This window comes from Idiotropiscis lumnitzeri, chromosome 3 (genome assembly GCF_059441095.1).
Source record: "Idiotropiscis lumnitzeri isolate Australia: NSW breed Sydney's pygmy pipehorse chromosome 3, RoL_Ilum_1.0, whole genome shotgun sequence".
NCBI classification, from domain to species: Eukaryota; Metazoa; Chordata; class Actinopteri; order Syngnathiformes; family Syngnathidae; genus Idiotropiscis; species Idiotropiscis lumnitzeri.
In genome coordinates, this window is record NC_142393.1 from 33,685,053 (window position 1) to 33,706,944 (window position 21,892).

General features: G+C 46.7%; 2 protein-coding genes across 4 annotated transcripts in view; one reads left to right on the plus strand and one right to left on the minus strand.

Annotated features, from left to right (window-relative positions):
* Positions 1-5,704, minus strand: part of LOC148340964 (uncharacterized) — an 8,427-nt gene extending 2,723 nt beyond the window's left edge. Inside the window, exons 1-3 of the mRNA XM_088292052.1 lie at positions 5,611-5,704; positions 2,436-3,119; positions 2,185-2,343 (exon numbers count right to left, since the gene is read on the minus strand). Of these exons, the coding sequence (XP_088148178.1) occupies positions 2,185-2,343; positions 2,436-3,119; positions 5,611-5,704 (937 nt within the window). The remainder of the gene's footprint in view (positions 1-2,184; positions 2,344-2,435; positions 3,120-5,610) is intronic.
* The window catches only part of itpr3 (inositol 1,4,5-trisphosphate receptor, type 3), a 340,721-nt gene that overhangs the window by 249,878 nt on the left and 68,951 nt on the right, over positions 1-21,892 (plus strand). For all 3 annotated transcript variants that reach the window (XM_088289554.1, XM_088289555.1, XM_088289556.1), the window contains exons 47-48: positions 6,421-6,504; positions 6,586-6,696. In XM_088289554.1, the coding sequence (XP_088145680.1) occupies positions 6,421-6,504; positions 6,586-6,696 (195 nt within the window). The remainder of the gene's footprint in view (positions 1-6,420; positions 6,505-6,585; positions 6,697-21,892) is intronic.

The following is a 21,892-nucleotide window of genomic DNA, read 5'->3' on the forward strand; positions in this document are numbered from 1 at the left end:
TGATGCATATCATGAAATTCGGGAATAAAATCCATCCATCCATTATCTATACCGCTTCTCCTCACTAAAGATAAAGATAAAGATAAAGATGTCCTTTATTAGTCCCACAATGGGGAAATTTGAAGTGTTACAGCAGCAAAGATATAGATCACACAGAGTCGGTCGGCGGCGTAATGTAGCCGTTAATGTGTAACATTAGCAGCAGACATTCATAAAAAGCATGCAAATATACACAGTATAAACGTATCTAAGTGTAAGGAAACACTCCTAATGCATGTCCATTATACAGAGGGGGAAACACTGTAATGATAAAAACTACTGAATGATTGAAAATACTGCAATGATAAAGATATTACACTGATAAAAGTACTGTAATGGTGAGAGTACTGAAATGACAGGAAAGTACTGCAATGATAGAAAATACTGCAATGATAAAAGTACTGTAATGGTAAAAGTACTGCAATGATAAAATATACTGCAATGATAAAAGTACTATAATGGTAGAAGTACTGCAACGATGGAAAAATACTGCAATGATGAAGTATTGTAATAGTAAAAGTACCGCAATGATAGGAAATACCGTAATTATAAAAGTACTGCAATGATAAAAGTACTGTAATAGTGAACATCCTGCAGTGGTAGAAATACTACAGTGATAGAAGTATTGTAATAAGAATACTGTAATGGTAAACAAAATACATCATTGGTCGATGTTTAAGTACACCCTTGGCTGAAAGTAAAGTAGTAGTGTATATTGCATTCTAGGACTGCACAATTGCACTAATGCCCTCCTGTTTGTAGGCCTGACCCAATGTTCTTGTTAAAAAGTCTGACAGCAGTCGGCAGGAAGGAGCGGCGAAATCTCTCTTTGGTACAGCGAGGGTGTAAAAGTCTGTCACTGAAGGAGCTGTAAAGTGTTCTCAGAGTGTCATTGAATGGGTGGGCTGGTTTGTCCAGCATTGATGACAGTTTTGCCGTCATCCTCCTGCCCCCCACTGAGTCCACAGAGTCCAGGGAGCAGCCCAGGACAGAGCTGGCCCTCCTCACCAGTTTGTCCAGTCTCTTTTTGTCTCGGCCCGAGATGCCTCCTGCCCAGGAGACCACTCCATAGAAGATGACTGATGAAACCACCGAGTCATAGAAGTTCCTGAGGAGTGTTCTCCGAACGCCAAAGGACCTCAGCCTCCTGAGTAGGAAGAGTCTGGTCTGACCCTTCCTATAGAGAGCGTCTGTGTTGTCGCTCCAGTCCATTTTATTGTTCAGATGAACACCCAGGTACTTGTAAGTTGAGACCCTCTCAACGTCTGTTCCCTGGATATTCACTGGTGCAGGTGGAGAGTGCCGACGCTTGCGGAAATCCACCACCAGCTCTTTGGATTTCCCAGCGTTGATTTGGAGGCGGTTCTGCTGACACCAGTCCACGAACCCCTGCGTAACCCCTCTGTACTCCCGATCGTCATCGTCAGTGATGAGGCCGACAATCGCAGAGTCATCAGAGAACTTCTGCAGGTGACAGGTTGTGGAATTGTATTTGTAGTCCGAGGTGTAGAGGGTGAACAGGAAGGGAGCCAGCACAGTTCCCTGCGGCGCTCCCGTGCTGCAGAGGAGCACGTCAGACACACAGTCCTGTGTTCTCACGTACTGTGGCCGGTTTGTGAGGTAGTTGTGAATCCATGTGATGAGGTGGTGGGCCACTCCCGCCTGCTCCAGCTTGTCTCCCAATAAGGCGGGCTGGATGGTGTTGAAAGCACTTGAGAAATCAAAGAACATGATCCTCACCGTGCCCCCCGCCTTCTCCAGGTGGAAGAGTGAAGTGTGGAGCAGGTAGATGATGGCATCATCCACACTGATGCCAGGCTGGTATGCAAACTGGAGTGGGTCCATTGAGGAGCTTACCAGGGGGCGCAGATGGACGAGGACCAGTCTCTCCAGGGTCTTCATCAGATGAGACGTCAGCGCCACTGGTCTGAAGTTGTTGAGCTCCTTCGGATGGGGTGTCTTTGGAACCAGAACCAGGCAGGATGTTTTCCACAGCTGGGGGACTCTGCCCAGCTTCAAGCTCAGGTTGAACATGTGCTGGACGATTCCACACAGCTGGTCTGCGCAGGATTTGAGGAGCTGGGAGCTGATCCCATCTGGGCCTGCCGCCTTCCTCGCCTTCATCTTCCTCAGCTGGTTCTTCACCTGAGATGTTGTGAGGAACAAGGCTGAGCAGGAGGAAGTGGTGGTTGTCTGATGAGGCTGGGAACTGGAGCCTGTGGAGAGAGAGAGGGGCGAGAGAGGGGGAGAGAGGGTCTTGTTCGCAGTGGCAGGAGGGGTGGGTGGGGGCTGCATCAGGGAAGCCTGAGCGGGGTCAGACATTTGATCAAACCTATTGAAAAATAGGTTCAACTCATTTGCCCACTGAAGCCCCCCCCCCCTTTTCTGGGTCTTACCTGCTTGTCCGTGGCCTGAGATGGTCTTCAGGCCCCTCCAGACATCCCTGGCATTGTTCCGCTGCAGTTGTTCTTCCATCCGCATCCTGTAGGACTTTTTCCCCTCTCGGATCCTCCTTCTCAGCTGACGCTGCACTCTCTTCAGCTCGTCCTTGTCGCCTGAAACAAAAGCCCTCTTTTTCTCCTTCAGGAGAGCTTTAATGTCCGGTGTGATCCAGGGTTTGTTGTTGGAGAAACATCTTACAGTCCTGGTGGGAATGGTGTTCTCCATGCAGAAGTTAATATAGTCTGTAACTGTGTCTGTTAGACCATTAATGTCCTCACCGTGAGCTTCGCTGAATACCTCCCACACAGTTGTGTTGAAACAGTCCTTCAAGGCCTCCTCGGCTTCTCCGGACCATCGCTGAACTGTGCGTGTCACAGCTGGCTGCCTGCGGACGAGAGGTTTGTACACAGGCAGGAGAGCAACCAAGTTGTGGTCAGCTTTGCCCAGCGGGGGGAGGGGCAGTGACGTGTACGCCTCCTTGGTGTTGGCATAGAAGAGGTCCAATATTTTATTGTCTCTGGTTTGGCATGTTACATATTGTGTGAATGAAGGCAGAGAGGAGGAAGGAGAAGCATGATTGAAGTCACCAGAGATAAGGAACAAGGCATTTGGGTGCTGTGTTTGTAGCCTGCTCACAGCTGCATTCAGTACAACATGTCTCACCGTTAGCAGAGGGAGGCACGTACGCCGCCACCGCGATCACATGACTGAACTCTCGCGGTAAATAGACCGGACGCATGCTAACAGCTATCATCTCAATGTCCCGACTGCAAAGTTGATCCTTAACAGTTATATGCCCAGGGTTACACCATCTATCATTAACAAACACAGCCAGCCCTCCCCCTTTTCTCTTACCGCTCTCCAGTGTCCTGTCCGCGCGTAGTATTTGGAAGCCGTCCAATTCCACGACGGCGTCCGGCGTTAGCTCTGTTAGCCACGACTCCGTGAACACCAGCGAGCTAGCCTCCCGGACAATCCTCTCGTGCCGGGTTAGCGCTGTTAGCTCGTCCATTTTGTTGGGGAGGGATCGAACATTCCCCATAATAACGGACGGGAGGACGGGGTGATATCGTCTCCTCCTTGCCTGGCGTTTAGCCCCCGCACGACATCCCCGTCTCTTCCACCTCAGCTCGCGGGGAATATCGGGTCTCGCTCCGGGAGCCCACGCGGGGTTAGCACGGAGTGCTAACAGCTGATCTCTTGTGTACACGATCGATTCGTAGCTCCGAGTTTCGTCTCCGGACACGATCGCGCAAAAAACAGCCCCCAACAGTAGTAAAACCACCGCAAGTTGGATGTCCATTGCTGAGGTGAGGTAAAAATAAAATAAAAAATGCATGTTTTTGGAATGTGGGAGGAAACCGGAGTACCCGGAGGAAACCCACCCAGGCACGGGGAGAACATGGAAACTCCACACAGGATGGCCGGAGCCGGGATTGAACCCACGACCGATGCTGTCTCTCACTGTGAGGCCATCGTGCTAACCAGTCGGCCACCGTGCCGCTGGGGAATAACATTGCTCAGCAAAACACAATTGTTACCACATCTATATGTATAACCCATTTTTTCTAATATTTTTTTCGCACTGTAAATTAGTATATTTTAACGACCTATGTATGTTATGTTTTATTGTTGGGTGTTGTCATCAGTGGCTTGTGTCCGATTGTGTCATGTTGTACTTTGGGTGGTGAAATTTCAGACTTCATAAATGCAACACGTGGTGCGTGGTCGCTTTAGCTGTTTCGATGTCAAGCACGCGTAAATAAAATCTATATTTTGTTTTTTAATAGACGTGAGTTCGCTGACTAACGCCACCGCAATCCACAGTAGACGCAACAATATGTTAGCGTACCACAACAGGACATTGCGTGCGGTGTTACATCAGACGCACACGGTAGCCTTTGCGTGCTAACTACAGCTGGCTATGTCAGAAATGACAGTCGCTGTTGTTGTTGTTGTTGTTGTTGTTGTTGTTGAACGGCTTTGGTTAACATGACGTTGCAAATCGATTCTTTTATTTTTTTTATATCGATGCATATGGGCAATGTTTCTTAATTAACTACAGCTATTGAACAGACAAGACACGACAAGATCCCATTCTACAAAAGGCCTAAGTGAATTGAAGGAATAGAAAACAAAAATCAGAAATGAATATGATGTGAAGGACAAAATCTAATAGACAAGCATAAGAGGGTGTAATTATCACTATAGTGACAGTGTGTGACATTATTACAATGCACAAATTTTGCTAGCGTTCACTTACAAATTTGGATGCAACAACTAAAAGCCGAGGAAGCCGCATATGTCGTCACTTACGTCTGTTCAGCGGTGGTTCAGGTGTGAAGAAAATTTTTAAAAAAAAGAAAAAAGTACCCACCAAAGAGGAACAAACAGTTGGAAGCAGGTGAAGCTTTGATGGGGTCTCACATGTGATCAAGGACAGAGCGGCACGCACTTGTTGCCTAGGTGTGCCCTCACTAAAGCCGGATTTTCATGGTTTAACCTGCCACGCGCCTTGTAGTGGGTGAGAAACCAGGACTCATCTAGTTGCCACTCCAGTTCGGATGTATTGGGACAACTCCAAACCACCAAAAGTTAACAAATGTGAAATTTGGGAACCAAAACGCCCTCGGAAAGTTTATTTTCTGGTGCGAGCTTGAAGATTTTGGAAGGGAGAAAGAGAGTTGGGGTGAAGACAGCTGGGGTGAAAAGAGGGAGTCAGAGACAAAAAAAACCTAACTTTTATCCGCTGGGGACAGGTCAAAGTATGAAATATCCAGTGAGGCTCAAATATTTTACTCAAATTTGTGTCTATTGAATTGTTCTTTTAAACCTTTGTGCATTTGACTATTTCGAACTTGCATCAATTTTCGTGCCTCGGCTGGCAACATCTCATTTTGAACCAAATTTGAAGTCCTGGCAATTAAGATGATAAATTTGGACAATATCTATATTGTTCCATCATAACATGACCAGGAAAATGGTTTTTATCATGACCTAACAGATTCACCAATCAAGCACATTAAATGATACACGGGCATACATTCAAATATATTTTATTTCAATGTAGCTTTTGTAGATAATCCTGCACAGAAAACTTGTAGCTCCAGCTTTTTTGTAGAAGCTGACCCCCGCTGTCACAGGTTTGGCAGAAGCCAAACTGTGGTGACAGCCTCAACCAGTGTCTGCTGAAGTCATCTAGGTGACGAAGAATGTCCCTCATCAGGAGTCTGTTGATAAGCAGGGGGTTTGGCAAGTCCTTGCCACATCACTTGGTAGGCACCCCCTGCTGATCTGCTTGATAATGGGCAGACATGGTGATGTGGTCTGGCTGGATCTTGTCTCTCAGTCATTGATCGGTGGTCAGCATGTGGCATATTCGTTACATCATATTCATTCGAATTCACCAAATGCTCTCTTGTAACAGTGAAAAGACCTCTAATATACTGTAGAGATTGATCAATAACCTCTTAGTTGTACAAATGAATTGGTAATGTTGAATGTCTCTACTGTAAGCCTTCATCCTCCAGACAGAAGACATGCTTGGAATTATGTCCTTCTTGGGAGTGGACCCACCCTCCAAATCATTCGGCCAAGAATAATTCACAGATGCTCCCACGGACCATAGAGGGTCACATCTTATAAAACTCTTGCAACACTGCACGTAACTACTGCAGGTTTGCCTTAATTGGTGTCATGTTATGGAGTTATATTTTGCAAGTATACCGACTATGAGGCATAAAAGGTGTATGAATGTTATTGGATGAAAAATCTGAAAACAAAAAGTCTGCTTTATTATATGTATTTCATTATTTATTTTACAACTGCTTGTTCTGTGTTCTGTGTTTCTAGTAAGAAATTTGCTGTATAAATTAAGTATTGATTGTGGTATTCATTTTCTTTTGGTGGTGCGCAACAATGTATGATGTTTGTTTGCAGCTGGCCCGACACAACAAGGTGTTACAGAACCTTTTGAAGCCTCTAAAGAAGAGCAAAGAGGGCGAGGAAGGCATCTCATCCATGGTCATCTGAACTAACCCTTAAATATTGTCAACAATGATAGACTTTGTTGAATGACCATTTGATTATTTTTTGTTTTGCCAGTTAAACTTGAACAATCGTCCGCTGTCACAAATGTTGAAGTCGTCAATACCAACTGCCATTGTGGAACAAGACCCCCTCGAGTACTACGACATGCTTACTTCTCAAATAGAGGTACTGCTGTTTTCCCAATACCAATGCAAATACTGATTTGTTTACTATGGCTTGCTCACTCATATAAATACTAGTGCTGTCAAGTGATTAATTTTTGTAACTAATTAATCACAAAAAAACTTTCAACTACTATTTTTTGCGTTGTTTGTAACAGATATTTACTTGAATAATATCTTGGAATTGATGCAAAATCACCAAATATGAAGTACATTTAATTCAAAGACTGTTCTAATAGCTTTCTTTGATTCCTGAATACGATCTAAAGGGACATCTTTCCAGGCGTTTTTCTTCAAAATATTTTTCAAAACTGCCCACAAGCACCACACTCCAGCAGTGTTGATTTGCAAGGCCATGTGGTAACTTGAATGCGATGTTTTGTTCTGAGACGTGCTCAAGATGTACAGCTAATAAGGCACAATATTGTCAAAGTGTGCAAATTATTTTTGAAGTAAATCAAACAGAGTTAACTGAATTAAAATATTTCACTGAGTTAATGCTTTAATTTTGACAGCCCTAATAAATACCAATGCTAATAGTAATATATCTACTCACTCGATTGTGCACGACGACTTGCCCACTTCTAAGATAGAGGTACTTATTTGTGTGATTGTTGCCAATCAAATTACTTAGAATAAAAATGCTACCATTACCTACTCTCAATATTAATGCATGGCAGGATCCTCCCTCTCCCTGAGATGAGCTTGTGCCTAACTGTCAGGTTCAATCACCTAAGCATTTACTGAACATAGGCAAAATGAATGAAAGGAAGACAAGAGTTGATCTTTTACTCGCGAGGAGAACGAACGGAGGTGTGCTCAGTTACATCTCCAACTTCGTTCTGGAGCACACTCCGCCGAGCCCTCTATTTTATTAGGGAAGTCCCTAACAATACAATGTATTTGCACTTAAGGAATGAAGGGGGGAGCACCAGCAGGAACATGTAAACATCTCAGACACAAGAGGAAAGACAGACATCAATGGCAGTCATCCACTGATTGAAAAGGCAGATATGCCCTTTTAGTGCTCTGGTACTAAAGTCTCAGTCCTTTGGTTTCAGAGGTGTGTCTCGGCACACCTCCTTTGATGTTGCAGACGTTGATCCAGTCTTCAGGCATCCGCTTCTCTGTGAAGTCTTCTCATCCATATGGTCAAACATAGGTCACGCTGTGGAACAATTCTTTTTCAATACAAATAGAGTAAAATATGGGATAAAATATATCTTCAACCTAACACTAACCTTATACCAAATTCAGTAATAGGTGTGACAATGCATGAATAAAACCTTGAGACACTGTTACTTAACCCTAACTGTCAGGTTCAATCACCTAAGCATTCTCTGAACACAGATAATAAATAAATGGAAGACAAGAGTTTATCTTTTTTACTTGCGAGGAGAACAAATGGTGTGCTCAGTTACAGCTCCAACTTCGCTCTGAGGCACACTCCACCGAGCCCTCTATTTTGTATTATTGGGTAATCCCTAGGTAAGCAATGCTTTCTTCTCTAAGGGATCAAGGGTGGGAATAATGTAATCATGGCAATCATGAATGTAAACACATAACAAATGGCAGCTGTAGACTGATAGGAGCCACCAGTGTGACTTTTGTTTCAGAGGTGTCTCGGGCACACCTCCTTTGTTGCAGCCTTGATCCAATCCTCCCGCATTCATCTCCTGAGGGTCTTCTCATCATCATTGTCCAAACATAGGTCACACTGTGGAGCAATTCCGTTGCAATACTAATTAGAGTAAAAGACGTGATAATTTATATACATTTCCCCAATCATTTCCCCCCTGTTAATCACATATTTGCTCAAATTCACACATCACCATACATCAGTCACTTCAGCTAGATTGAATGACCATATTTATGAAAAGAAATACACTCAGAGGCAATGTTAATTATTCACAGTTCCCAGGGTCAGAGAACGATTCAAGTAGGTCATAAACCACGTCATTATTTTCATCATTGTCATCGCCTTCATGATCAGGGCCAAACAAAAGGATACATTTGAGCCATCCGGTTCTCCATGGGCGATAATGCTGTGGTTATCATTCTGAGAGAACGCAGACACTGAATACAACAGCATCCTCACAAGGTCAAGAATGCTGCAAAAACAGCGGTTGAAACCAAATCGAGGACACCAGGGCTCTGTATTGTTCATAGGCATTCATCCAGGAAGTTCACATGGTCAAGACCAGATTGTCCTTTCATTTTACCATTATGAGTCTTAAGACCTTCTATGGCCCTGGTCAGAATACCACCTGCGCTGTGTTGTTGGGGATAAATGTGCAGCATTGTTCACCGAACATAGCATAAACACCACCTCTCTCATCCAACAACATATCAACAGCTATCCTGTTTCAGAATGCCATAAGGGATTGGCTGATAGTGTCATGATCCGCGTCGGGCATGACAGGGGTTTTGTCATTGTTTTCGTCTGCATGCGCTTTTGTTATTGTTTTTGTCACCTCCCTGCCATGTGCACTTTGTTTTTGTTTTGTCAGCTGAGTGGGGCGTTTCCCCTCAGCACTCTGTCTCACCAGCCACGCACCTGTACCCCGTTATCATCAACACACCTGATTCCCATCTGCTCCCCTATTGACTGGACTATTTAAACACCTCACTCCGACAACCCATTGTCGGAACATTGCCCCTGCTACGCCTGCCCTATGCAATTGCTGCCGCACTTTCCGGACTTCCACGACCACGTTTGTTCCCGTCAAGTTCATGCTCTTGTTCACGTCCTCGTTCCCGTTACGTCCCTCAGCGTTTTGCCCCGGCTTCTGTTCCTCGTCCTCCTTTTCTGTTAGTCACGTTTTGGTTGCGTCCTTGTTATTTTTCATTCTGCCACGTTTGTTTGTCCACGCCCCGTTGTTTGTCCTCGTTAGATTTATTTAATAAACTCCCTTTAGTTTACCCTTCTCCTGCTTCCTCGCTCTTTGGGTCCACCCACCTCTTCGCCGAACGGCGAAACCTGACAGATAGCCATTCATGCAGCATTTCAAACACACTCTGCACAATTAGCCAATTTTTTTGCATGTTGGGATGGATGCAGTTGACCTGTCTACGTTTTTTGTTCGAGGACTCACTCTGACATTACTTGATCTACTAATTCATACTTATTTAGAACACCACAGGGAACACCATTGGCTTCAATGTATGTTGAATCATTTTGTCCCTGCCACTCTGCTTGCTTTTTTGCCCTGGCATGACAGTGGATAGTTCACAAAGTTTATACACAACAATACAAAACATATACAATTTACGACCAATCAAGTACATTTTGTGAAATGGCACTCTCCAGTAGCTAACAATAGCTTATAAACAGGTCCTGTTTATGAAAAACACATAGCGATATTCAATGCATTACAATCGGACAGAATTTAACACAATTTAATCAGACACATTATGTAATATTCTTTTTTTTTTTGTTTGTTTTTGTTTTAGTCTCTTCTTTTTTTAAAATTGAGAGAGATAAAGACTCTGTTATGATAAACTAGCTGTTAACTCTACACACATAGAATGTACTGATAACAGTAATATCAAGGCATAAGGCACAAAAACCTGTTAGAATGACCTTTTTACAATGTGTCAGATTAACCAAAGTTAACTTTTCTGCTATTTTTACAGCTGTGAGAGTTGTCAATAAAACTTAAAATGGCCTTCCGTCTTGGATAATTACATGTTCCTTCTTCACACTTGGTTTTTCTTACACTTTTCACATGTAGTCAGCTAAAGTAGCTTCATCATCTATTTCCCATTGGTTCTTAAATTTGAAGTATTCTAGAAGGCCTTCTAAACAATGTTTCACAATGTGCTAGCCCTGAATACAATACAATACAAGGCAACTCTCTGTATGTAACTCAAATTAAATCACATAAACAGATATACAGTAGATACCAAAAAAACAGCAGAACAGCAACTTCAAACGAGGTTTCAAAGTGTACAGCGGGGCAACTCGCTTAACATTTAATGGAAAGTTGTAGTGCCTATAATGTTTACACACAGTTTTACTAAGTCCATACACTGTGCCCCCCTCTTTTTTTACATACATTCCTTTTCACCAATCCAGCACTTTGAGGGTCACTCCACCTGGTTCACAAACTGGGTACAATTAATCACTGTATATTTTCTCAGGAATACCATATCTAAGAATTGTATCCTTGCAAAGTACTTTCGCCACTGTCAACGCATCTGGATTTGTTGGTAAGAAAGAGTTCTAACCATTTTGAATTTACTTATATGATGACCAAACTATGCTTTTTTTTATTTTACTCTTTTATTTTTTTTCTTCATCTTGATAAAATGTGTCTGTAGGGTTCTATTTCTTTTGTCTTTTATTACCCTTCCTGTATGGTGGGCGTGATTCACATACACCTCAGGGTGCCTGTAAGCAGGCTAATGTAATGTTTTGAAAACCCTGCCACGAATTGCCTCTTTTGAACCAGCAAGGAGAGGATTCATCAACTGCTGTTGAACTGACCAATTTGTATCTCCTTCCTGCAGGCTTCTGTGAATCTTCAACACGAATGACATTCTCACTATGTATTCATCAAAAGGCTCATCAGCCTTTTGTTTTGCTCTTCCTATGTCAGTGTAATTTGCTCTTTGTCTAACGTGCGCTTGGTTGCACTGTCAACTAATCCTGCATCAGGCTCCCAAATTCATAACTGTCATGGCCCAAATCCTATTTGCAACTCTTCGATTAAAGCCATAAATTGTATAATACCTATGTATCTTTCTAAATAAGAAGTAAACATGTATAATTTTATCATCCCTCCTGTATGAGGAATGTTTTGTCACCATGCCTCAACATAGCAGCCCATTTGATAAATGTATTGTTTGGTCATACACAGATCCCATAATAATGTGTCATGACCCGTGTCGGGCATGTCAGTGTTTTTGTTATTATTTTCTTCCCCCTTCCTGCCATGTGCTTTTTCTGTTTATTTTGTCAGCTGAGTGGGGGCGTTTTCCTCAGCACTCGTCCTTGCCAGCCACACACCTGCCTCCCGTCAACCATCACGCACCTGATTCCCATCTGCTCCCCTGATTACTCGGACTATTTAAGCTTCCCAGACCAACTACTCAGCGTCGCGTCATTGCCGCACTTTACGGACTTCCACGACCGCGTTTGTTCATGTCAAGTTCATGCTCGTGTTCACGTCTTCGTTCCCGTTACGTCCCTCAGCGTTTTGCCCCGGCTTCTGTTCCTCGTCCTCCTTTTCTGTTAGTCACGTTTTGGTTGCCCTTGTTACCTAGCGCCCTGCCACGTTGTTTGTCCTTGTTTGTTTAATAAATTCCCTTAACGTTACCCACCTCCCTGCCTCCTCGCCTTTTGGGTCCACCTCCTCCTCGCCGAAGGCGTTCCCTGACAGAATGACCCGACCAAAGAAGGACCCAACGAGGGGCTCACGGCGGCGTCATGAACGCCGCCGCACAGACAACCCCCCTCAGCAACCCTGCCGATCAGCCCAGCGCCACGTCTGTTGCATCCCCCTCGTCTCCAGATTACTACCTCGATGGCCTACCCGTCATTCCACCCCATCGGATCATCGACCCAGACTACGAGGACGATTCCGCACATCTCGCCTACCTTCTGGACTTCTTGCGCAACCCCGTATCGTTTAGCGACCAGATTGCGGAACTCCACACCTGCTTCGCTGAGCTGGAAGCAAGAATGGCCCAGAAGACGGAGCAGCTGGCCTTGATAGAAGAGAAGGCCGCCGCCGAGAAACAAGCCCGGGAGAGGATCAAGGAGCTGGAAGCTCATATCACGGAGCTGGAGGTCAAGCTGGAGGAGAGCAAGAAGCAGGTTTCCTCGCTGCAGGTCCAGTTGACCGACATCGAGCAGGCTGACAGGAATGCGGTCTCCTGTCACTGCTGCGCCCGGGACGCTGTCGCCTCCACGTCAGCCGCAGCAACCCTCGTCGCCTCCATGCCAGCTGCAGCAACCCATGCCGCCGCCACGTTCCGGCTCCCCGCCAGCTGCTGAGCCCCGTTCCGGCTCCCCGCCAGCTGCTGAGTCCCGACCCGGCTCCCCGCCAGCTGCTGAGTTCCGACCCGGCTCCCCGCCAGCTGCTGAGCCCCGACCCGGCTCCCCGCCAGCTGCTGAGCCCCGACCCGGCTTCCCGCCAGCTGCTGAGACCCGTCCCGGCTCCCCGTCAGCTGCTGAGCCCCGTCCCGGCTCCTCGTCAGCTGCTGAGCCCCGTCCCGGCTCCTCGTCAGCTGCTGAGCCCCGTCCCGGCTCCTCGTCAGCTGCTGAGCCCCGTCCCGGCTCCTCGTCAGCTGCTGAGCCCCGTCCCGGCTCCTCGTCAGCTGCTGAGCCCCGTCCCAGCTCCTCGTCAGCTGCTGAGCTCCGTTCCGACTCCTCGTCAGCTGCTGAGCCCCGTCCCGGCTCCTCGTCAGCTGCTGAGCCCCGTCCCGGCTCCTCGTCAGCTGCTGAGCTCCGTTCCGACTCCTCGTCAGCTGCTGAGCTCCGTTCCGACTCCTCGTCAGCTGCTGAGCTCCTTTCCGACTCCCCACCAGCGGCCGAGTCCCGTTCCGGTTCCCCGCCAGCGGCCGAGTCCTGTTCCGGTTCCCCGCCAGCGGCCAAGCCCCGTTCCGGCCCCTCGCCAGCCGCTGAGCCCCGTCCCGGCGCCTCGCCAGCGTCCGAAGTTCTCAAGCCAGCGGAGCGCGTGGTACGTCCGCCCCAGTTTCACGTTCCAGTGGAGCACGTCTGGCGTCCTTCCCAAGTTCACGTTCAGGCGGAGCCCGTCCGGCGTCCTTCCCAAGTTCACGTTCAGGCGGAGCCCGTCCGGCGTCCGTCCCAAGTTCTCGTTCAGGCGGAGCACATCCCGCGTCCGTCCCAAGTTCTCGTTCAGGCGGAGCAAATCCCGCCTCCGTCCCAAGTTCACGTTCAGGCGGAGCAAATCCCGCGTCCGTCCCAAGTTCACGTTCAGGCGGAGCAAATCCCGCGTCCGTCCCAAGTTCACGTTCAGGCAGAGCCCGTTTGGCGTCCGTCCCAAGTTCACGTTCAGGCGGAGCCCGTCCGGCGTCCGTCCCAAGTTCTCGTTCAGGCGGAGCATGTCCTGCGTCCGTCCCAAGTTCTCGTTCGGGCGGAGCACGAATTGCGTCCGCCCCAAGTCCTTGTTCCGGCAGAGCACGTCCCGCAGCCGCCTCAGGTCCTCGATCCGACGGCGCTCGTCCTGCACCCGTCGCAAGTTCCTGCCTCGACGGTGGTTGACAATTCCCCGCCGTCCCAAGTCACGTTCGCGACGGCGTCCGATGAACCGCCGCCGTTTCCCGCCTCTGTCTCGGCGGGGTTCGACGATCAGCCGCCGCTCCACGTTCCTGTCTCGGCGGGGCTCAACGACCGGCCACCGCTCCACGTTCCTGTCTCTGCGGGGTTCGACGACCAACCGCCGCCCCAAGTGCCTGCCTCGACGGCGGTCGACGACCCACCGCCGCGTCTCGTCCCTGCTCCGGCGGCGTCCGGCGACCCACCGTGTCTCGTCTCCGTCTCGGCGGCGTACAACGTCCCGCCGTCGCTCCAAGTTCCTTCCTCGGCTGCGCCCGCCTCAACGCCGGCCCAAGCTCCGTCCTCTGCTGCACCCAGCGTCCCGCCGCCGCCTCTCGTCTCAGCCCCGTCAGCGGACTCCATGTGGCGTTCGGGTCGCCCCGGACGTCCGCCTGAATGGCCACGAAAGGACTTGCTGGTCTGGCCTCCCGGACACCCGCCAGACCGGCCTCAAACACGGGTGGTGGTCCGTGTCGGCCATGTCAGTGTTTTTGTTATTATTTTCTTCCCCCTTTTTGCCATGTGCTTTTTCTGTTTATTTTGTCAGCTGAGTGGGGGCGTTTTCCTCAGCACTCGTCCTCGCCAGCCACACACCTGCTTCCCGTCAACCATCACGCACCTGATTCCCATCTGCTCCCCTGATTACTCGGACTATTTAAGCTTCCCAGACCAACTACTCAGCGTCGGGTCATTGTCGCACTTTACGGACTTCCACGGCCGCGTTTGTTCATGTCAAGTTCATGCTCGTGTTCACGTCCTCGTTCCTGTTACGTCCCTCAGCGTTTTGCCCCGGCTTCTGTTCCTCGTCCTCCTTTTCTGTTAGTCATGTTTTGGTTGCCCTTGTTACCTAGCGCCCTGCCACGTTGTTTGTCCTTGTTTGTTTCATTTAATAAATTCCCTTAACGTTACCCACCTCCGTGCCTCCTCGCCTTTTGGGTCCACCTCCTCCTCGCCGAAGGCGTTCCCTGACATAATGTTGGGCCATTTTATTCCAAAGTCTTTGTTTAACTTTGGGACTTCGTCGTCGCATGTCTTATTATGTGTCAATGACGAAATTTGTTTTATATTCTATTGCTAACACATGTATGTCCGCAACAGCTTGTCTTATCATCAAATGTGTTCTCAAGGAACACATGGTCTGTACGCGATGTATGCATTGCCCATTTGCTGATGGCTATCTGTGTAAACGGTAACATCCTTGAGTCTCATTAGTTTACACGCTTCTGTTAACGGCACTAATTTTGTGCCTGAGCTAAATAATTTGAGAGGTAACCGCTCAGCTCTTGTTACAACTGCATAACAATAAAGGGATTTCTGATTCTGATTCTGACGATGTAGTTTTGTTCCATCCTCCTGACATAATTACGACGTAGCTGGGTTTAATGTTGTACATTTCTCTATAGTCAGATGTGGTTGCGATAACAAGCAGCCATGCATGATAAATGTCCCGCCGTTGATAAAAATGTCATGTTGGTCTGCAAAAGCAATGCACAAACCGCACGAGGTCCTCTCAGACCAGAGGATGGAACAAAACTATGTTTGTACTCGTTTCTGATCATTTCACCATTGTGGGACTAATAAAAGGCCATCTTTATCTTTATCTTTGTCTTTACCTTTATCTACAGCAATAGATGCTGCATTAACTGCTCTCATGCGGTGTGGTAATGCACATTCTACATTGTCTTGTTTGGAATAGAAATATGCTATTGGTTTCATCTCATCTCCATGTTTGTACACTAAAACTGAGGTCATAAATTGACATTTGCATCCGGATAAAGCGTCAGTGCCATACTTGATACTAACACAGGGTGATGACATTTTGAGGTCTTCCTCATTCATCATTTTTCTCAATGGCAGAATAATTTCTGCATAATTCGAAACTCTGCAATAATTTGTTAGGCCTAAATATGTTAATGTTATTTTATTTCTTATTTTTCTAACTTTATGACTCATTTTACCTCAACCAGTTCTACCACCAAAGTGAATAAGTACACATCAATGGTATGTGTAGACTCGAATTTCCTCTCCGGTTTTATGTATGTTATAGCCCTTCCAATCAAATTACCATCTTTTTTCCTGTGTCATTTCTATCTCTTTATTTCATTCCATTAACTGGTCTACCTTAATACAAACATCATCAAGTGAAGTATGAAAAATAAAACATTTATTTAATCAATTCATCCTTACAGCTCACTGTCAAAAGATTTATTCAATTGTTAAGATTTCACAACACCTACTTCACTCTTTCTGAAGAAGTCACAAATATACAATTAATTAAAACTGATCATCAAAATGATATACCTTGTCTGTCGGATCATGTAAGTAGAATAAATGCCATCACTAATCTTTATCTGTAAATTAATCACATCCCCACAACTTGGGCTCTCATTGTTCTGTAAAAGTAAAGGTAATTTCAATTTACGCAACCAACTCAGTAATACAAATGTTTCCACAATAGGATCTCATCACTCATAAGTAGCTTTTCGTTAGTTACTAATCATTTATTCTATTTTAATTCTACTTTATTAATCATTTTTAGCACAATTTCAACCACTTTTATCATCAACGTATACACAGGCCCACAAAATGCTACAAACTGATATCTGTGTTTAATAACAGCGACGCAATCTATTTTTATATTTGGCCTATAATAATTTCTTCATTTCATATCTCTTATAAATCTATATATGCGCAGCCCTGTTGGGCCAATGCAGCCTCTGCCACGTGCACACTGCCTCTTACAACGCAACACACTGATGTGTGTGCGTTTTTGATTTAGATGTCTTATCTGACAAGGGTGCTGTACGGCCGAAGCCGTCAGCGGAGGGTGGACACTTAAAACGCTGACAACGATAGGAGTTTTCGACAAGGTGTTTATTGTGTCCGACAATGAGCAATCAATCCATACAGTAGCTACGGTATGAATCAGGAGGGATTCTAAATAGAGGCAAATCTCATAGCTTACAACCGAAGCGGGGAACGATAACGGAAAGCGCTGGTGGGCACAACCGCACCAGGAAAAGAAAACGAGAATTAAACTTAAAGTGCTTGCAACGCAAGGAGTACACAAAAACGAGAATGGCTTACCACGAAAGGGAGAGCAAAATCCAATGAGCAAACGCGTGAACATAAAGCGAGCCGGCAGATAGCTGAGGCTGAAGAAGCAAACAAACGAAAAGATCAATACTCGGAACAAGAAGCGCAGAATCAGAACGTGAACCATGAACGTGAGTCTCGCTGGATAATAATCCGACGCCGACTGATCTTCGGCGGCGGCTTAAGTAATCCCTCATTAAGGCATGATCGAGATCAGGTGCGAGGCTTGTAGGCGCGCCTCTCCCAGCCGGTGCGGCGAACGCCGGGGGGAAACGCCCACTCGCTGAAAGGTAAACAGAGACGGATCGTAACATTATCTATGATCATTAATTCTTGCAGTACTGTATAGTACTTTTGTGAGTTTTTAACTGCCCTTTGGATTTATATTTTATTATCCATTTAACCCAATTTTTTATATTATTCTATTACTTCCTTTTCTCATTTTTGAGAATTTGTGCCAGTTCGTCAACACCTAGCATGTTCTAAAAACTAGTTTCTTATCAGTAGGACAGCAACTCAAATTCGCTGCTGTGGTAATTCTCACTTGTACCTTTTCAGGTGGAGAATTCTTGCTTTTGCATCCACACCAGTCTGCTGTTTAGAATCCCACTGTTTTATATGGGCTAAAATATGTTATTTGTAATCTCCAATTACACTATTCACTCACACACTTCACACAGGGGTTTTACATACGGTTTGCACATCTTTTACACACGGAATTTAAGTATGTACAGGACTCCGCCATCCTATTCTTTCTACGGAATTTCTCGGACTCCGCCGTCCCTCAGATACCTGCCATTGACTAGTATTCACAGGGTTCTTAAATCTTAATGTGCAATGACCAGTCACTCACTTCCCCCTTTTTAAAGAAAAACATTATCTCACCACTGTTGCCTTCCCCTCCGTTGGATTGCCGTCAACCGTACAGTAAACATTTTGGCAGTCTGAAGTTGTTGAATGCAGTCTGAAAGAGGTTAAGTGAAACAGACCCCAAGGCATTGGTGGGCTTGAGGAGCCTAACATGAAGATCACTTCCAAACTTCCACTATGATTTAATGGCATACCTTACGCCAATGCGCCAATCTGGAAAGCAATGGATCTCAGCTTTCTGCACAAGTAAACAAAGCGTTTCCTCCAGGTTCCCTCTCGTCAGTCAGTCAGTCTCGCTGCTTCGTGGCCCCTCAAATATGATGTCGGCTTTTTTGAAAGCTCAGTGCAAGCAGACACAGCAGACATATGCTTCTCAAAGTCCACTCACCAATTGTGGGATAGCTTGCCCTGCGCTGCCTCCCAATCTTAGTAAAGATGTGTTCGCCATCTGTCATCCATCGCTCCCACGCAGCATGCAGCAATTTTGAATGCCTTTTATACCGATGTACAGCGGATGGTGTTCCTTCGTCAAGCCTCCCGGGATAATGGCCAGCTCTGAGTTCATTTGCTTCACTTGTTAATTTCACAGCCGTTGTAAGATTGTCAACAGTGACAGATCAAGGGTCAGGTTGACATGTGGGGAAAAAACATCCAGGAATTTTACGCAAATCTCACTCAGCCACTCATTTTCTCTCCTTCCATCCAGCCCTTTTGATTGGCCTTAATGATGACTTCGGCTGGAAACTTTTCATCGGGCAGCGTCTGGTGTGTAAAGGTTAATCTAACCCATTAAACCCATTGACTTCCGATTTCGGCGCCACACAAGTGGCAGCCCGTTTCTGCAGCTCCGGCTCACCGTTGAGCCTTTTTCGTGTGTTTTTACCTTTACCTTATTTAATTTATTTTACCTTATCGCAGCAATGGACATCTAACTTGTGGTGGTTTTACTGCTGCTGGGAGCTGTTTTTTGCGCGACCGTTTCCAGAAATGTAACTCGGAGCTACGGATCAATTGTGTACACAAGAGATCAACTGTTAGCACTCCGTGCTAAACCCGCGCCGTCTCCCGGAGCTAGACCTGATATCCCCTGCGAGTTGAGGAGGAAGAGAGGATGATGTCACACGGGGGCTAAACGTCAGGCAAGGAGGAGTCGATACCACCCCGTCCTTCCGTCCGTTATTATGGGGAATGTTAGATCCCTTCCCAATAAAACGGCCGAGTTAACAGCGCTAACCTGGCACGAGAGGAACTTCTGGGAGGCTAGCTTGCTGATGATCACAGAGTCGTGGCTAACAGAGGTAATGCCGGACGCGGTCGTGGAATTGGACGGCTTCAAAATCCTATGTGCGGACAGGACACTGGAAAGCGGTAAGAGGAAAGGAGGAGGGCTGGCTGTGTTTGTTAGTGATAGATGGTGTAACCCTAGGCACATCACTATTAAGGAGCAACTTTGCAGTTGGGACATTGAGCTGCTAGCTGTTACATGCGTCCATACTACGACAAGGAGGAGCTGAAGAGAGTGCGACTCCAGCTGAGAAAGTGAATCAGAGAGGGGAAAAAGTCCTACAGGATGCGAATGGAGGAACAGCTGCAGAATAATAATGCCAGGGATGTCTGGAGGGGCCTGAAGACCATCTCGTGCCACGGACAACCAAAGACCCAGAAGGGGGGGACCTTCAGTGGGCGAATGAGTTGAACCTATTTTTCAATAGGTTCGGTCAGATGCCTGCCCCCGCTCAGTCCCCCCCCCCCCTCGTTGCAGCCCCCACCAACTCCTCCTGCTGCTGCGAACGACACCCACTCCCCTCCTCCCCTCCACAATCTTCAGTTCCCAGCCACATCAGACAACCACCACCTCCTTCTGCTCAGCCTTGTTCCTCACGACATCTCAGATGAAGAACCAGCTGCGGAAAATGAAGGTGAGATAGGCAGCCAGTCCAGATGGGATTAGCTCCCAGCTCCTCAAATCCTGCACAGACCAGCTGTGCGGAATCGTCCAGCACATGTTCAACCTGAGCCTGAAGCTGGGCAGAGTCCCCCAGCTGTGGAAAACACCCTGCCTGGCTCCGTTTCCAATGACCCCCCCCCATCCAAAGGAGCTCAACAACTTCAGACCAGTGGCGCTGACGTTTCATCTGATGAAGACCCTAGAGAGACTGGTCCTCGCCCAACTGCGCCCCCTGGTGAGCTCTTCGATGGACCCACTCCAGTTCGTATACCAGCCCTGGCATCGGTGTGGATGATACCATCATCTACCTGCTCCACACTTCACTCTCCCACCTGGAGAAGGCGGGGGGCACGGTGAGGATCATGTTCTTTGATTTCTCAAGTGCTTTCAACACCATCCAGCCCGCCTTATTGTGAGCCAAGCTGGAGCAGGCGGGAGTGGCCCACCACCTCATCACATGGATCCACAACTACCTCACAAACCGGCCACAGTATGTAAGAACACAGGACTGTGTGTCTGACGTGCTCCTCTGCAGCACGGGATCTCCGCAGGGAACTGTTCTGGCTCCCTTCCTGTTCACCCTCTATACCTCGGACTACAAATACAATTCCAGTACCTGTCACCTGCAGAAGTTCTCGGATGACTCTGCGATTGTCGGCCTCATCACTGACGGAGACAATCGGGAGTACAAAGAACTCGCTCAGGGTTTTGTGGACTGGTGTTAACAGAACTGCCTCCATATCAGCGCTGGGAAATCCAAAGAGTTGGTGGAAGCGTCGGCACTCTCCACCTGCACCAGTGAATATCCAGGGAACAGACGTTGAGAGGGTCTCAACTTACAAGTATCTGGGTCTTCATCTTAACAATAAACTGGACTGGAGCAACAACACAGACACTCTCTATAGGAAGCGTCAGAGCAGACTCTTCTTACTCAGGAGGCTGAGGTCCTTTGGCGTTCAGGGAACACTCCTCAGGAACCTCTATGACTCAATGGTTTCATCTCTCATTTTCAATGGAATGGTCTCCTGGGCAGGAGGCATCCCGGGCCGGGACAAAAAGAGGCTGGACAAACTGGTGAGGAGGGCTAGCTCTGTCCTGGGCTGCTCCCTGGACTCTGTGGACTCAGTGGGGGGCCGGAGAATGACAGCGAAACTGTCATCAATGCTGGACAACCCAGCCCATCCCCTCAATGACACTCTTACATCACTCCACAGCTCCTTCAGTGATAGATTGTTACACCCTCGTTGTGTGAAGGAGAGATTTCGTCGCCCATTCCTGCCGGCTGCTGTCAGACTATTTAACAAGAACATTCGGTCAAGCCTACAAACAGGCGGGCATTAGTGCAATTGTTTAGTCCTCGGTTGCAGTACACACTCCTGCTGTACTTTATCCAATGGTTTACTTCTATATTGAACAATGATGTATTTTGTTTACCATTGCAGTATTTTTATCATTGCAGTATTTTTTTTTATCATTGCAGTATTTTTTAATCATTGCAGCATTTTTATTTATTTCCCCTCCGTACCATGGACAGACATTAGGTGTGTTTCATTTGTATATATTGTGGGATGTAAGTGTGTTTATACAGGGGAATTTGTGTATATACGTATCGCATGCTTTTTATGAATGTCTGCTGCTAATGTTATACATTAACGGCTACATTACGCCGCCGCTTCTGTGTGGTCTATATCTTTGCTGCTGTAACACTGCAAATTTCCCCATTGTGGGACTATTAAAGGACATCTTTATCTTTATCTTTAAAGTTAATGTTTTTGATGTCACAGCCAATCAGATGGCTGGTTAGAGAGATCACATGACTAGTGAGTTGGACATCAACAGAGTAAAGTCAAGAAGCAAGTCACCCTCTCTCTCTTGCGTTCCTAAATTTTACAATAATGTAACAGCGTGTTTCTCTAAAAAATCCCCATAGGTGATAGTTTCTGTCCATTACCATGGCAATAAACCACAACAGTAAAAAACTACTTTCGACTGGGATATCGA